This window comes from Etheostoma cragini, chromosome 19 (genome assembly GCF_013103735.1).
Source record: "Etheostoma cragini isolate CJK2018 chromosome 19, CSU_Ecrag_1.0, whole genome shotgun sequence".
NCBI classification, from domain to species: Eukaryota; Metazoa; Chordata; class Actinopteri; order Perciformes; family Percidae; genus Etheostoma; species Etheostoma cragini.
The window spans coordinates 6475409-6492154 of record NC_048425.1 but is presented as its reverse complement, the minus strand read 5'-3'; the positions used below and the strand labels follow the sequence as shown (position 1 = coordinate 6492154).

The following is a 16746-nucleotide window of genomic DNA, read 5'->3' as shown; positions in this document are numbered from 1 at the left end:
ATTTCAGTGGTGGATGTTACTAAGTACATTTAGCCGTAAGTAGTGTATTCAGGTAGGCCTACTTGTGCTTAACTTGAGAATTTACACTTTTAATCCACCACATTTCAGATGGTAATTTTGCACTTTTCACCTCACTACATTTGTTATAGTAATATGAATTGTATGGTCAGATTACAATACATTTTATAATCAAACTACCAATACTCTTAAAACATAATTCTATACTGTAGCTCCACCTTAACCAACTAATACAACAATCAATAAAAGTTTTTACAGTCCAATAACATAATATACAGTTATAAACCTTATGTGGGAAATAAACATCTCAGATTTTAGATTTATTGATTTTGGTGAAGCCTATGATTATGTGTGAGTTGGGAGGTTATCAGATGAGAGTCATTTGACAATCAACTGCATATTAACATTTTAAGGTCCCATACTATGCTAATTTTCAGGTCATGCTTATATTTATTATTATTTCTTTCAGAAGAAAGTAGACCTACTGCCTATCTGCATGACGTAAAGAGATTTGATTCATCACACCATTAACTTTGCAATTTTTAAGAGAACTAGAAAAATTTCTCCGACACAAAGGAAGGATATTTGTATGCAGATTGAATTTTTTATTTTTGTCACTTTAAATTGTGCTACATTTATCTGATGACACCTCTGTGCTTTTATAAATGAGATTTTGAAAGTAGGATTTTAACTTGTATGGAATATTTTTACATTCTGGCAGGCCATTGCTACATAGGGGTGGTGATGGCGCAGTGGGTGACACATGCCTTTGGTGTGGGAGATCTGGGTTCAATTCCCACTGCAATACATCAACCAATGTGTCCCTGAGCATGACACTTAACCCACAGTTGCTCTGACAAACAGTATATAGCAATTGAAAGTCAATTTGGATAAAAAGCATTTATGTATGTATGTAGGTATATATGTATGTATGTATGTATGTATGTATGCATGTATGTATGTCGGTATGTATGTATGTATGTACAGTATGTAAAGACTCAAGTGTGATTAAAACAACGTGGATTTAGCAGAAAGTCACATGAGCCAGGTAGGCCACATGTGTGTTTCTGCCGTCAGCCTACATGAATTCCACATGTGCATTTTTGTGGAAATTACTCCAAAAGGACACTTATTGGTAGTTTGGTAGAGTAATTACAGGGTGTGCTTGTGTTCCCACCCTGGCAAATGCAGTTAAGTTGTTAAAATAGTGTTTTCATACTAATTCCACAGTGATGTCCAAAGACTGCTTGAATTGAACCATTGTGACAAGGACATTCTTGTGTCACTAAGAGCCACTTATCTCTTGTACCATTAGATAAACAACAGCCTTCAAAAATGTCACCTGTTTCTTGAATAGCTTCACTGCCAAGGCTTTCAGTTCATAATAACAATTATGTGCTATTAATTTCTTGTCTCTTGCACGGAGTAAGCCAATGGCCCCTAAAGCGCAACATGGGACTGATTCCACTGGCAATGGCGTTGTTGTTTGGGCCCTATAGACTAATGACAGAGCATCTCTCCATCCATCACACCAATTACAGCACGAGTCAACGAGCTTCCATATTGCTGCTGACATGTTCACATGAAATGCCACGCTCAGTAGCATGCTTTGAAATGTGAGGAAGCATGGACACAGATAGCCCACAGTAGATGAAGCACAGAACCCTCCTAGCCCCGGACATCTGACTTTTTAAATTAAGTTATTCCAGTTATGCACCTTGAATTTTTGGCTTCAGTATTTCCTCACTTATAAATTATCCGGGAAATTAGATATATTAGAGGTATTAATAAAGAAGCAAGAAGAATGCCCAATGCAGATAAGCCACTGTATTAGGCTACCTAGACGATTATTGCAATGATTTACGACTCAGTGTTACGTTTATAAAAAAGAAAAAAAAGAAGAAAAAAAGGAGATGCTGACTTGCACGGACCCTGAAGGCGGGCTGAGCACTCAAGACTACGACCCGTCGCACACTTTGTCAGAAGCTGGAAATGCTGAGCAGGAGTGGAGCGCAGCGCACCAGACTGGGAGCGCACGGAAACTTGTAAAGAGCAATGTTATTCTTTTTTCTTATTTCTTTCTTTTTAAAATTGGCTTAAAGCAAATATAGCTACGATTGCATTCAAACTCATCCTTTATTCTTTTTTCTTTTTTTGCGAGAGCATGACGAATGCTGTTCTTATGACTGATTTGACTTGAGGCTACAGGAGAGAAAGCGAAATGGAGACGTTTACAATACACGACATGCTCATGAATTCAACTGACCTGAACAAGATTTTATGCAATTTTGGGATCAAGAACATTTCGGAGTGCGAGAGCGAGCAAGAACCTTCACCCGAACCTCAAGGTACAGTAAATGTCGCATGCTGTAGAACATATTGTCCAATAATAGATAATGGTATTCATGAAATGACTATGTTAATTGTTTTAGAAATGCAACCCACTGTCTCTAGTTGGTGCCAAAAGAGCGACTGCCATGGGCATGTTTTGCGTCAGTGCGCATTACGCATACGGCTCAGGGACTTCACAGAGCTAATAAAGTGTGCTCTAGATTAATAAAGCGTGTACATTTATGTGGATAACATCCATTAAGGCTTGTTATGGTGACACTCCAAGAGATACTGACCGGACATGCGTCACTAGATAGGAATACAAACAATTATTTAGGGTGTAAATGGAAGACAGAGAGAGAGAGGGTGAGTCTAAAATGTTAAGTATGACATGCCCAGACTTTATGAGTGTGTACCCATGTGTCTGCCACTCCTCTCAGACATCAACCAGACGGTGCGGATCGTCCTCTACAGCCTCATCTTCCTCCTCAGCGTCCTGGGTAACAGCCTCATCGTCGCTGTCCTGGTGAGGAACAGGCGCATGAGGACCGTCACCAACCTGTTTCTGCTGTCTCTGGCCATCAGCGACCTGATGGTTTCTCTGGTTTGCATCCCCTTCACCCTCATCCCCAACCTCATGAGAAACTTTGTCTTTGGCACCGGCATGTGCAAGCTGGTCATGTACTTCATGGGTGAGTAGAATAATGATGTCGAGTTTTTTTGTTGGTTGTCTTTGAATTGTGATGCATCTTAATTCGTGTCATTTTGTGGTCTTAAATCTTCCTTTGCAATGAAGTTATACCTTTTTACGAACTTTCATGACAATTGTCTCTACATAATGTGCGACCCACCCAAACGTTGTAGAAATCCAGATGCAAAGAGTATTGTGATAGCTCAATTGATCATTGACAACAACTGTGCCAATGACTAACAAATAGAGAATTTGCCAAATTAGTTCAACTGTTGCAACCAAGTTTGATTTGAATGTGTAGTTAGTTTTGCACTGATGCTCTGCTGCCTTCTAATTCAAATCCATTTCTGTTGTGCCCAATGCAAAAATACATTGTGCATTAATAATGTGTGTTATTATTGCACTGCTGACTGTATTTTGAACTAATAGATGATAATTGAAGTCATCTTAGGCCATGTCCTGCACAACGTTCCTTTCCTAGCTCACATGCTCCTGGTGCTTTAATGAGTTAAACATGAGCTAAACCAGCTCTAAAGTAAAAAAGGAACCAATTTGTCAGAAAGTGTGGATTTACCTGAAGCTATATTAGCAGTTTTTATTGCTACTGTATTCACCACAGAGTTTTACTGTGCAACAATGCTGTTGTTTCCTGTTTTATTCTAAAGTAGGTTCACCCCCATGAATAATTACATCGTCTATAATCAGAGTCACAATAAAAAAAAAAGTTCATTGTTGACATGGGTAATAAAACCAATTGGAAATGACGAATTCAATCTGCACAAATCTCAGTCAGTTTGGGGCCATTATCAACGGAACTTTAAAGGTGCTCTAAGCGATGTTGGGTGACGTTAGTTCTTGTTGACATTTAAAGTGTTCTCGAACAAAACAAACTAGCTCGCCCTCCCTCCTTTTGGGCACGTGTGACATTGCTTAGAGCACCTTTAAAGTCCACGTTAAACTCAAAAATGTGGTTTTTTTTTCAAGCACAAAATTTAAACTGATTACTCGTAAATTTTTATGCCAATTCCTAAGTTAAATTACATCCATTACGATCAACAGCAGAGGCCACAGACAGTCAGTGACATCAAGGATGTGAATCAACTCTCTTTTGGCTTAAATTTGCTTTCTGATTTTGATAAATTCCAGCGTAACACTTTAATTAAAGGAATCTACATAAGAGTGACATGACACTATCATGGTACATGAACCCTAATTCATAACTTGTAATGAGAAAACTGAATGACATACTAAAAGAAGCATTATGTCATAAACGTTCATGACTTGTTTATAATGTTCATGAAAGTGTCATGTCATCCTTATGTGGATACCTCCAAGTGAAATGTAACCAATTCCAGAATCCTTTTATTGAACCTTTCAGAAAGACTTTGTTGGGAGCTTTGTAATAGTGTGCCGTCATTACCTACAGATGGCGCACCTTTACTAATATTTCATTCTCATCTAATTACAGGTCCGCTAGGAAATTTGATTTAGATTTTCATTCACTACTTACTTCCTGTTGCTCCATTTAGTGAGATCAGAGTGCTGTCATCCACAGTTATTACCTCATTTGTCCCAGTGTTTATGTTTTTATTTGTCGCTACTCTCGTGTTGAACACCACGATCATTTAAATGTATTTATAGTTCTTCTTGTTATTGCTGCTGAGTGTGTTAACGCTGTAACAGGCAGTGCAGGATGTGCTCTGTGGCTGCTCAGCAGTAACATTTAATGGGACGTCAAATGAACGTGCCATAGCATCACAGGCACTGAAGTAAACAAGGTGACATGTGGGCCATGGCGGGGGGGGGGGGAGTAAATTAAAGGAATAGTTTGACATTTTGAGAAAAGCACTTCATTAGCTTTCTTGCTGAGAGATTGATGAGAGCTACAGCGTTGTTTGTACCTTTGGAGAGAGCTATTTCCAATCTTTATGCTAAGATAAGCTGACCGTCTTCTGGCTGAAACTTCACATTTACAGTTCAGACATGATAATATCAGTCTTCTCATCTAACTCGTATTTCCAAAATGTCAAACTATTCCAAATTTTCAAAAATGACTTCTACAGTGGCTTAGGGGAAGTTTACACACCCATGCTAAAGTTGATTAAAAAGAGGAATAAAAAAACATCTTTTGGAAATTGATCTTAATGCCTTAATTAAAAGTGTATAAGTATACACACTCTTATGTTAAATTCCCATAGAGGCAGGCACATTTTTATTTTTAAAGGCCAGTTATTTCAAGGATCAGGATACTATGCATCCTGATAAAGTTCCCTTGGCCTTTGGAACTAAACTTACCCCATATCATCACACACTCTTCACCATACATAGAGATTGGCATGGTGTTTCAGTTAGCCTGATAGATGGTTGGATTTACATTGAGAGATTAAGGAAAGTTATGGAAAATTCCCCATGCTTATAATAAAAATGTGCCTGTCTCTAAGGGAATTTAACATAGGGGTGTGTATATTTGTGCCTCCTGTATTTTAAGGTTGTTTATCTACAATACATTATTCATTCACTAAGAAAACTGGTGTCCTTAAAAGGTTGGATTTTCCTTATTTTTTATTTTTATTAAGGCAATAAGATCAATTTCATAAATACGTTTTTTTATTCCACTTTTTAATCAACTTCAGCAGGGGTGTGTAAACTTTCTCAAGCCACTGCATGATCAGATATGGCCAGGCTGACTTTTTTTTTAACAAACTAGCGCTAAAACTAAAAAGCTTGTCATCTGTTTTGTTATTTTCTGATTTGTGCAGGTGTCTCGGTGAGTGTCTCGACATTCAACTTGGTGGCCATCTCCCTGGAGCGCTACAGCGCCATTTGCAACCCGCTGACCTCCAGGACGTGGCAAACCAAATCTCACGCCGCCAAAGTCATCACTGCCACCTGGGTGGCGTCCTTCGTCCTGATGCTGCCGTACCCCATCTCCAGCACCCTCAAGCCCTTCACCCGCATCAACAACAGCACCGGGCACATGTGCCGCCTGGTGTGGCCTAATGACGTCATCCAGCAGTCGTGGTACACACTCTACATGACGTACATATTGACACTGGGAAAAAACTTGCTTCTAATCTCATTGTACATGTGCATAGTTCCAATAAAAGGCATTCATTCTATTGTATTGTTAATTAAGGGAGTATGGCACCTTTACTTTCCCAGCGCGGTTTCTTCACACTCAGACACGCTCAGCGTTGATTTTCTCAGTCTGGCGCTGCTGGTGAGAGACGACCACTTGGGGATCTTCTGTCATGACTCAGATCTTACCCTTCAATATAAAGCACACCATTTGAAATAATAAAGTCAAATAGTCCGGTTAAATTATTTACAGAGCACATATGAAAAAAGGGATGACCAAAGTTCTTTTCGGGACCAAATGAAAAATCAAAATAATTCTTTTTTCTCCAAAAATGTGAACAATGTAGAAAATATACAAGTGTTATTACACATTAAATACAATATAAACAGTCATGTTATCATGATGGTATTAGTCCAGACTCAAAGGCAGGGGACTGTAATATTAGCAAAGCATTTAGACTCTGGTGTTGATTAAAATAAGATACACTGCCTGCTCCTTTGCATCTACTCACTCCTACTCCTACGTGTCCCTTGCAGGTATGTGTCTCTGCTGCTGCTGCTCTTCCTAATCCCCGGGATCGTCATGATGACAGCCTACGGACTCATTTGCCTGGAGCTCTTCCGCGGCATCACGTTTGAGATGTCCAGCAGAAAATCTAGCAGAGGTATGAAAATCAAACAAAGCGAGCAACAAGTGATCAAAAGCAACACTTTCCTTTTAAGGGTCGGACTGGCATTGTTCTATATTTTTCCAACGGTAAATAAATTCCATGAAAAAAACAAAAGCAAAAACAGTCTCAATACTTTAGGACTGCCCATATTCATATGTGGCATTTAGCCCCAAGCTAACTGGCTTCTACTAAAAATGTAAATCTTGCAAAATGCATCAGAATTATATTGTTCCATGTTTAAACAACAATGCTGAATAAGTACCAAAACAGCGACGGGTGGGCACTGTAGATTTTAGCAAACATTATACAAACAGGAACAAAACGTGCATTTCTTTTGACTATAGCTGCGGATTGACCCATTGGCCCATGTCCCAGATACTCAAAGGAAATGAAACATGGCCCCCAGTGAAAAATTCTGTTTTTTTACTGTATTTTGATAGTTTCTGGAAGAAAAAAAAAAAGGTTTTTGGCAAGAAAAAATTAGCTGTGTGAGGATTGGCTACACAGAAAATCCTTCCATTTGCTGTGAAATTAGCGTTTTTCCTGATTTGACATTAAGAAAATACTGGATATCACTATATTTATTCTATAACTTGATGTATAATATGCTCATTTCCCTGCTAATTGTTTGGAAATGCAGCCCTGTCTTTTAGGAAAGGCTCCCATTTGTGGCTCTTAAGTGGCAGAAATGACCCCAACTTTCCTGGTCATGTCCTGCATATTTTTATACTGCTGCACTCTTACACGCCAGTCTTATTTTCCACAATTTTTCTTCTCTGGCAGAAAGACAATCCAGCACTGGAAGCATCAAGCCCGGTGACAGTGATGGCTGTTACCTGCAGCCATCTAAAAAGAAGAGTATCACGTTGAGTACAGGCCCCTCCAGCAGCAAGCCCATGGCGGGCCGTGTGTCCAGCAGCAGCTCTAAAGCCAACCTGATGGCCAAGAAGCGCGTGATCCGCATGCTCCTGGTCATTGTCTTCCTTTTTTTCCTGTGCTGGACTCCCGTCTTTGTGGTCAACGCGTGGCAGGCTTTCGACCGGCGCTCGGCCTACCGCCTGACCGGGGCGCCCATCTCCTTCATCCACCTGCTGTCCTACACCTCGGCCTGCGTCAACCCCATCATTTACTGCTTCATGAACAAGCGCTTCCGCCAGGGCATGCTGGCCACGTTCACCTGTTGCAGCTGCTTAAGGAGGAGCAGTGGAGGGAACGGCGGCTTGGGGAGGTCAGCTGGAAGTGGGGTGGCTAAAGGGGAAGTGGCCAGATTAAGAGCAGGGCCAAAGACCACCGAGCTGAATGGTCATACCCAACCAAGCGGAGGCAGCACACGCTTCACCTACACTGGCATCCGTGCATAAGCCTGGAGTGACATGACTTAAACCGTATTGATGAGTATGTGTGCGAGCTCTGGCCTGAGTGCAAACACCTGGAGGGAATCTGCTGTGTTTTAACGTAAAGCCCTCACAGTGCTCATAGGACTAGTTTATGAGCAAATAGGCTGCTTTAGATTGAAGTGTGACATGGCGTACAATAGGTAATGACTGTGGAGCAGCAGAGTAGATTCAGTGCTTTCAAAGCAGATCAACACTGCCAGATGTGTCCCACAAGCTTGCGGTGTCCTGGATGGCTGACTAATGCCTGATCATATAAAGCCTTGAAGGGCCTCAAGTCTGACATAACAACGGAGTGTTTATACAAAGCACATTGCCAATTAATCTCATTGCCACTCTCCATAAACCCTCTTTAAACACATTACAGAGACAAAATAGTCTTTCCATACGGTTAATTGTTTTGAACTATGTGCACCAGGTGAGAAATATCTAAATCCCGTTCCATGGCAGAAGGATTAGACGACGGGATTAGTTCGTTCAAATTACAAAAAAATTATATATTTTCTTACTTACCGGTTGTGAAACCAGCTAAATTGAATAAAATGTTAATTACAATTGCCTAGAAGATGGGAAAATACATGTAAAATGAATTTTTATCACAAAATAGTCAGCAGTATATATGAATTGTAGGCGATCGGCTAAAACATAAAAAAAAAACGACTTATATTTTAAACAGGCTTATTTTTGTCAGCTTCAGCAGCGACTGCCTGTCACACGGCAACGCAACTGTAATCAGCAGCTTCGAAACAGTCCTCCAGCGCACAGTTCTGCTTTTGTCCTTGACCCACTGTGTGTGTGTGTGTGTGTGTGTGTGTGTGTGTGTGTCTAAAGGGGTTGTACTGTTTACTAGAACGGGAGAGGCCTTATCATTTAGTGGGACTATGAACACCTGTATCCTCTCCTCTTCAAAGCGAATTCCCGGCCTTACCAACCTGATTTCCACTAATTTACACTGTTAAATAAAGCGTACAGAGTGTATGTAGCAACTTATTCTCATTTTGTTGTTGTTGACCATTTTATTTTACTGTATCAATATGTTGCAATGTTAATATTGTTGTATAAATCCTTACTTGAGGGTTTGATGCATTAATGGAGATTTTTGTTATTTGTTTAAGTGTTTAGTTTTTTGCATGATAATGTGCCTAATTACATGGAGGGCAAGTTACACTTGCACATAATTGAATGTAAGCAGTGATTTTAAAAGGTTGATATACATCTGAAATTGTTTCTAGGGACTGTGTTGTGTTCTTTTGGTAATGTACGGACACACAAGCCATCTTCAAATAACCAACGTCTGACTGACTATATAAAGACCTCGAGCGCCCGGTGTGCAAATGCATCTGCAAAGGCTGGGGGCAGCTTTTAACGGCTTTAATAAAAGTGGGTTTAAAGTACAGAGGACATTAGGACCCAGACAAGTGGTGGAAAGAAAAAGTGGAATCTGCTGGGACTTATTCCCAAGAATAAGAGCTCCACGTAGACTTGATAGATTGCTAAAGGTCTGGGAGATGCTGTGACTGAAGATGTACACGTCTATGTTATTCATTTTTTCCTGCTAAAACCGGACTTATTTGGAGTAATGTGTTGAGAAAAAAAAAAAATTCATGCTTACGCTTCTGATGACCATTAAAAACATAACACAGAGTGAGATTTTATATCACTTTTTTTATTTCTCATTTTTATGCCAATATTGCAAGTTTTTTTCTAGTTTTTTTTTCTTCTTTTAATGACATACAGATTTGAGCATGATCTGGAGCTGCAATATGTACAAAAACAAAACTAATGTATGTTATCAAAAAAAACGTCCCCTTTGTTTTGACGTTATTGCTAAATGTTACAAACGGCACAGGTTTCTACCATCAGCAACCCTTTGAGCACTGAGTATACTACCACAATGACACCTCTGCTTACCATTTACTAGAATAATACACAGATACAGTGAGAGTGAAAGGACATGGAGAAGGACAGGAGGGGAAAATGACAAAAAAAAAGTGATCCAACTGTAGCAAAGCTAAGCATAACAGGCTGCATGTTAAAAACTAAAGGGAGGGGGAAAACTCCTGATGTACACACATAAACATGAGCGGTAAAGAGTGAGAATGAAATGTGGGAGAGAAAAAGAAAGGTTAGCGTTCTGTAGTGCAAACAGCCAAATAGTATTAAGGAGAAGTAAGGCTGAGTGCGACAGAGAAGGGCTCCACACTCCTCTCTTTTTTTTTTTTTTAATTTGTTTAAAGCTGCCTCTCACTCTGCCCTGTTTTGTTTAGCAGTGCATGAAAACTACATTATAAAAAGACATTTGGCATATTAGAGGATACATACATTGTTCAGAGCTCATTATAAAAAAACAAACAAGAACAGCTGCTTTTGGAAGAGTAAAACAAATATGACCAGACACACAAGAGAAAGAATACGGTTACGATATTTTGTAAAAGCATCGCTAATGAGATGGCGTTTTTTTGTTTTCTCTTTGTCGCCAAGTTAGTACAGCGTGCATTTTTAAGAAGGCATGTAACATTTTTTTCGACCCCTTTTGATAGTTCATCCCCTTTGTGAGTGAGGCGTGTTATCAAGTCATTCTGTATCCTCCCTGTCTCTCATCCTTTTAAGAGAGAAATAAACCAGCTCCGATTGTCTAGGCGACACATTTTTAAAAGCATGCATCACCCCCTTTATTAGTTTGAGCTAATGTGACAAAGCTGCTCTGTTCAGACTCGCGTGAGGAGACGTAGAGAAGCCAGGGGTGGTTAGCTGTAAGAGGTGATTCAGCATGTAAACAAAAAGCTAAAAATATCCAAGCTGGGGGTGGGGGGGGGGGGACGGGGGTGATGCTAATGCAGGGGCTATGTTAAAAACTCGCTGAATTTAGAGCTAGTAGAAGAAAAATAAACCACTCAAGTTAAAAATCTACAGTTAAGATTTTGTGATCTCCATCCTGCAGAGTAAAGGGTTCAGGTCGACCTGAAGCTCGGCGTAAGAGTTCAGTGTGAAGGAGCGCACATATTGGGGTTTGACACTACACTGCCGCTGCAGCACCAACTCCTCGACGAGTCCAGGTCAGACAGGAAGTGGCGTCTTTTTATATATTAAAAAGAAAAAAAGAAAAAAAGAAAATACACTCCCAGGCCAACCTAGGCAGCACGGGCAATAATGCACTTTTCTTTTTCTTTTAGACAAAAGACAAGGGGAGACTTTGTACCAATAATTTAAAAAATATCAATATTACAATATAAAACATTTAACATTAATGACAGGTGGGCCAGGTTGGCGAAATGGGGGCATAACTTAATCTTTTTTACACTGAAGAGGGAGCAAGCGAGTCCTTTTTTGTTCCTATTTCAAGGGTTTGTTAGTAAGAAAATTCTGAAATACTTAATTAAGCAGACATTCAAGTTACAGTATTGTTTTTTTTTTTTCCCGGACGTGTATACAGTTGTACTGTAATACTTAAGATCACAAGTATTGCCTTTGAATGTTTATCCACAATTATCAGACATTTGGATCCTGGTGGAGAGCAGTTGGAACACACTTTGAAATGGAGAGAGTCTTACTCAATATTCCATTACAGCAACTACATATGACAGTCACACACACATACACATATATGCTGGCTGGTGAACTAGTGCTCAGGTAGACAAAAACGATGAAATGACCTGTACAATATTGCTGTTCTGTTGTGGAAATGCACATCTTCAATAATACACATTTAGAAGGCCTTTATACTCCTACAGGAGACGCGGTCGCCATGAACACAGATGAGTGCAACTGCTCGGACAGTGAGTATGTACACAGGCTTGTTTCTGCAAAGATCAACCACAGGAGATTTTTTTTTTCTTTTTTTTTTTAAAAGAAGGCTGAAAAGAGCTTACAGCGCTCGTGAGACATTGTACCAAAAGTGAAAAGGTGCTGGGCACCGCATGAGAATAAAAAAAACGGGCTTATTGTAGTTGAACACCCCAAAAAGAAGGCTGCTTTGCATGACAAGGTGATTCTGGAGCCGCGTCATGAGCTCAGAACAGCAGAGCTCCTGTGGTAAGAAGCGAGGCATTAGCTTGTTTTTGTGCTATGCACAGCTTCTTCAGAGGTGAGTAAACGGCAGATAAGAAAAGGTGAAGAAGTACTTTTTTTTTGTAATTGAAGTTATCGGTAAGGCCACATCAAATTGAAAAGTGTCCATCTTTTTGGAAAACCACTGGAGTTAAATGCCACCAGAACTACAGCACACATTGGAAGAAACCTAGCTAGCTGCAGTTTTCAGTTTGACTAGATTATGATACGTTAACAGTGACCAATAGAGCAACAGATACAGGATATTAGATATGTGAGCGGTTGGACTGTGTACACAGGAAGAATATACAGTACTAAGGCTATCCTTTTAAGTCAATGACTATGCTTCTTACATTAGTTTGAAAATGACAAACTGACTTGTTTTTGTAACTACAGAAGTCTAGTGTCTAATGTTGCTATGGCTCCATGTGAGATGTACTGATGTGTATACTTTCCAAAGGAGACATAGCGCACATAAAAGTATTGCAGGCAAGGCAGAGGCGTTGCTTAAAGCTTTTCTTTTTAAAGACTTCATAAAAACCAAATGAGCAAACATAGGCCCTCTGAGGATATTCCCCTATTAAAAACAACCCAAACTTCAGATTTTTTTCCCCAAGAGAAGAAGCGAGAGTATCAAAAGAAAAAATGTTCAATCCAAAGGACTGACAAAGCAGGCATTTGTAGTAAGATCGCAATAACATACAGGTTGGGATATTGGACCTCAAAGGGGGGGAAACAAAGCCGAAGCTCAAAGGAAGAATAGAAACTATTTGGTAACAAAAGTGTACTATATGTTTAATACAAAAAAGGTATGGAGAAAAATGTACCTTTACTAAAGCTTATACAAGATCCTTGGTCCATAAAAACTATGTTATTGTCACGTTTTATGTGTGTCCCATTGCATCCTTGCGCTCCAACAACAATACATCCAGATCCCTTTGGGAAACCACAAATAGATGCAAAATAACACAAAATAAAAAGGAATAATTATAAAAAAAAACAAGTGGTGGGAGGGGGTTGGGAGCAAAAATATACTTTCCTTTCAAGAGATTTGTTTGTACACGGTGGATGCATTGTTGTGGTGGTTTCCATTCTTACAGCCATAGAAAGGTGCTGGTGCTCTGAGCCTGCAGGAATTTCACTCATTCCAAACACCAGAACTGGATAGGCAGTTCCCGACGGTAACCACAGGAGAGGGGGCGTGTCAAGGAGCGCTTCTCGCTTATTCCCGTTGGCTGACAGCGTTGTGATGTCAATCCTCCTTCAGTTTGCCCCATGCGTTTGCTACTTTCTCCCACCAATTTTTCCATTTCCGCTTCTTTGTATCCAAAATTAATACGCAGCACTTTAGAGTGAGTCAGTCTATGTTATTATTTCCCGTAGTCTTTATATACCTTGTGGTACATTTGCTCTCAAGGCATATAGTATCGAGTGGCCCCCTGTGTGCGTTAGGAGACCACAGCTGCGGCGGTGGAGGATGAGGATGTAACTCCTGCGTTGGAGGTGCTGTTGGGGCCGTAGATAACGGGGCCGGTCTCCTGGCTGTTGTTGCTGAGCAGGCTGGAGTTTCCAGCCCGCAGGATGGCCCCGGCAGCACTGCAGTGTGGCCGCGGCCCCGGCTCCGGCGTGTAGGTGAAGGTCAGTGTGGTGGAATAGATGATGCCGTCGTTCCTAACCAACGTGACGGGCACCTGGACGGGCTGCCGCACCCAGCGCCAGCCCTCGCGGAAGGCGGAGATGTCGGGCACGACGCATAGCATGCTCTCCGCACACCTGTACAGTGTTTGGTGGAAAGGAAACAACACAGAGTGTGATGTTAGCGTTAGCAGATTATGTCTGTGATACAAAGTCAATGGTCACTTTGCAATTTGCATTTAAACCCATTATGTTAAGGTTAGTAGCAGCCCCTAAGAAAGATTCCCTTTACAAGTTGATTGATGATGAAATGGAGAAAACTACCCTTTACCAAATGAGGGACTCTAAGGGGGCTTTTACACCTCGTTTGGTCCGAACTTTAAAACTTTTCAGTTTGATCCAAACCAAAATTACAGTTGTGAAACCTCACCCGGACCATGGTCCACCCAAATAGGAAGTCTGAGCATGGATCAAACTGAACCAAGGTCTGGTTTACATTTGCTGGATGGTTCGGACTTTCAGACCAAATCCAGAAGGTTCTGGCAGGCTATTGCCTTGTTAAAAGACCAGGAAAGCTCCTTTAAGGAATAGTTCGGTGCTTAGCCTGTACGTGAGAGAAAGAGTGACGGTGCATTTGCTCAGAGCTCTCGGCTATCACAGCAGAGAATAAATAAGCAGTTTACTTGTTAAATGGTAGTAAATGTACAGTGTAGGTTCCGGTTTGTCTCTGGAAAAATGCCGCTGCTTCTTTAAAACCCAAATAAAGTTCCCGTGTCTCGCTTCTGAACCACGCAACAAAAAGAGCAGCGTGAGCATGGGGAGAGCAGAAGTCAGCCGGGGGGGGGAATCAGACACCAGAGAGAGGATATGAGAGGACGGGGAAGGTGGTCTACAAACCATTGTATTATTATTATTATTATTATTATTATTATTATTATTATTATTAAGTATGGGGAGACCCGGCTCACGTATGTGATGACGACAGGATGTAAAGCTTTAACCTTAATCTGGGGCGGCTGTGGCTCAGTGGTAGAGCGGCTGCCTGCCAATCGGAAGGTTGGTGGTTCGATCCCCGCCCCTGCAGTCATTGTCGAAGTGTCCTTGGGCAAGGCACTGAACCCCGAGTTGCCCCCGGTGCTGCGCATCGGAGTGTGAATGTGTGTGAGTGTTTATCTGATGAGCAGGTGGCACCTTGTACGGCAGCCCCGGCCACAGCGTATGAATGTGTGTGAATGGGGTGTTTCCTGTAGATATAAAAGCGCTTTGAGCAGTTGTTAAGACTGGAAAAGCGCTATATAAATACAGCGCTATATAAATACAGCACATTTACATTTAATCTGAACCTTCGTTCGGAATTCCAGGTGTGAAAAGGCCCTAAGAAACAAACCCTGCACTTAAATAAAAATACATATATTTGGAGGGAATTATGAAAACCATGTTTGTCCAGAATGTTAACATTAGCGAGGAAAAATTATGTTACGGAGGGATACGTTTATTATGTAATTTATATGGAAGGAGAATTAATGAATACCATGTGGTCCAGGGAGTTGCAGTCCTACCCTCTTCCTTCCTGTCAACTTCCTCTGCTTCCTCCTGCTCGCTCCCTGCCTCGGTCACTCTCTCTGAATCTGCAGCATCCTCTCTATCCCTCACAGTCAATTCTTCCTTTTCCCCTTCTCCTTTACTTATTTCTCCATCTCCTTCTGTGGTCTTCTCCTGCCTTCTTCATTCCCTCCTCCTATTCCTCCTGTGCACTTTTCTCAATTTTCTTTGCAAAACGACTGCCTATAAACCCACTCTTAGCTTTCCTATTCATTTTTTGGCTTCAGCTAATCTCTCCAGCTACTCGGGCCTGTAAAAGTGAAGATGTGAAAAGCTCTGGTAATCCTTGAACTACATTACACTGTAGGGACCTGTAGCTAATACGTAGCCTGCAACAAATGTAGAACACACAGTTATGTTTAGACTAGCCTACTTAATCCCATTGTATTTGTTATTTTTCCAGTTTGACAGTAAAGTTTGTAACCTGGTAAAGCCCCATTGCTGTGATATGTGAGAGTAAGTGGATTTTATAGTAGTCCCACTGTGTGTAGCGGGTTGTAACGTAACGCAACCGACGGTAACCCTCTATAAACATTATAAATTCATGACAGTTTGTAATATTTTGTATTATGCTATTCTTGTCTTTAATAAAATCAACACTGATCAAAGGGCAGAATGCTCTTACAATTCCTGAGGGAGTGATTGGACTTTTGGCTAATATTAACAGACGTGCTGTTATTGCTGATGCTGAATTGCCTTTGACAAACATTACATTCATTACATATTTAACTTTAAGTTAAACGTGTGTTTGAACTTCACCTGGGGAAACGGACTTTACCATGCCACAGGCGTTTCAAAAGATCCAATATTCCCATAAAGCAGAGCAGGTAATTGATTTGCAACATTGGCCACATTCTGACGGTTGACAAATTGTCTAACCCCAAGTCTATTATACTAAAGTTTAAATTTACACAGCAGAACGGAGACTCTTATTATTTATTACGCCACACTGATATCGCAGGTCAGAAGCACTGCAGTCAGGGAGGTCCCACTGTTTCGCTGACACTGGTCATATGGGACTTTCATGTTCCCACATCGTCTCTGACTCACTAGTGCTTGGTGGGTGGTACTGATAATATACACAGAAATGTAATCCGTCTATTAAACTCAACATGACAGAGGGAAAGCTGAGGCATTTTCCAAGGGGGCTTTGAAAAGGTTTTGTCAAAAATAACCACTGCACAGGTTTTAATTCAGGCCGTTACGCATTCATAGGATCTGAAGCATAAAGTCTGACAGAGAGCATTTTGAAAGCTTTTATGAATATTAAATAAACTTG

General features: G+C 40.7%; 2 protein-coding genes across 3 annotated transcripts in view; one reads left to right on the top strand and one right to left on the bottom strand.

Moving 5' to 3' along the window:
* The first annotated feature begins 1992 nt into the window (after window positions 1–1992).
* Window positions 1993–9743, top strand: cckar (cholecystokinin A receptor). The gene is made up of 5 exons (XM_034856974.1): window positions 1993–2366; window positions 2790–3041; window positions 5800–6061; window positions 6656–6783; window positions 7573–9743. Exons 1-5 carry the CDS (start codon window positions 2240–2242, stop codon window positions 8148–8150), a joined length of 1347 nt encoding a protein of 448 aa, XP_034712865.1. The 5' UTR covers window positions 1993–2239; the 3' UTR covers window positions 8151–9743.
* A 3256-nt stretch (window positions 9744–12999) lies between these two features.
* Window positions 13000–16746, bottom strand: part of rbpjb (recombination signal binding protein for immunoglobulin kappa J region b) — a 42608-nt gene continuing 38861 nt past the window's right edge. Inside the window, exon 11 of one of the 2 annotated variants that reach the window (XM_034856264.1) lies at window positions 13000–14003. In XM_034856264.1, the coding sequence (XP_034712155.1) occupies window positions 13679–14003 (325 nt within the window). In that variant the 3' untranslated portion in view covers window positions 13000–13678. Of the gene's footprint in view, window positions 14004–15503; window positions 15718–16746 lie in introns of those variants that run through there. The other variant, XM_034856265.1, reaches the window with a different exon arrangement.

Excerpts from the sequence above, each read along its gene's own strand:
- cckar (XM_034856974.1), top strand. The coding sequence starts at position 2,240 with ATGGAGACGTTTACAATACACGACATGCTCATGAATTCAACTGACCTG. Across the intron at positions 2,367-2,789 it reads ACCTTCACCCGAACCTCAAG|ACATCAACCAGACGGTGCGG; the intron begins GTACAGTAAATG and ends CACTCCTCTCAG. Across the intron at positions 3,042-5,799 it reads GCTGGTCATGTACTTCATGG|GTGTCTCGGTGAGTGTCTCG; the intron begins GTGAGTAGAATA and ends TGATTTGTGCAG.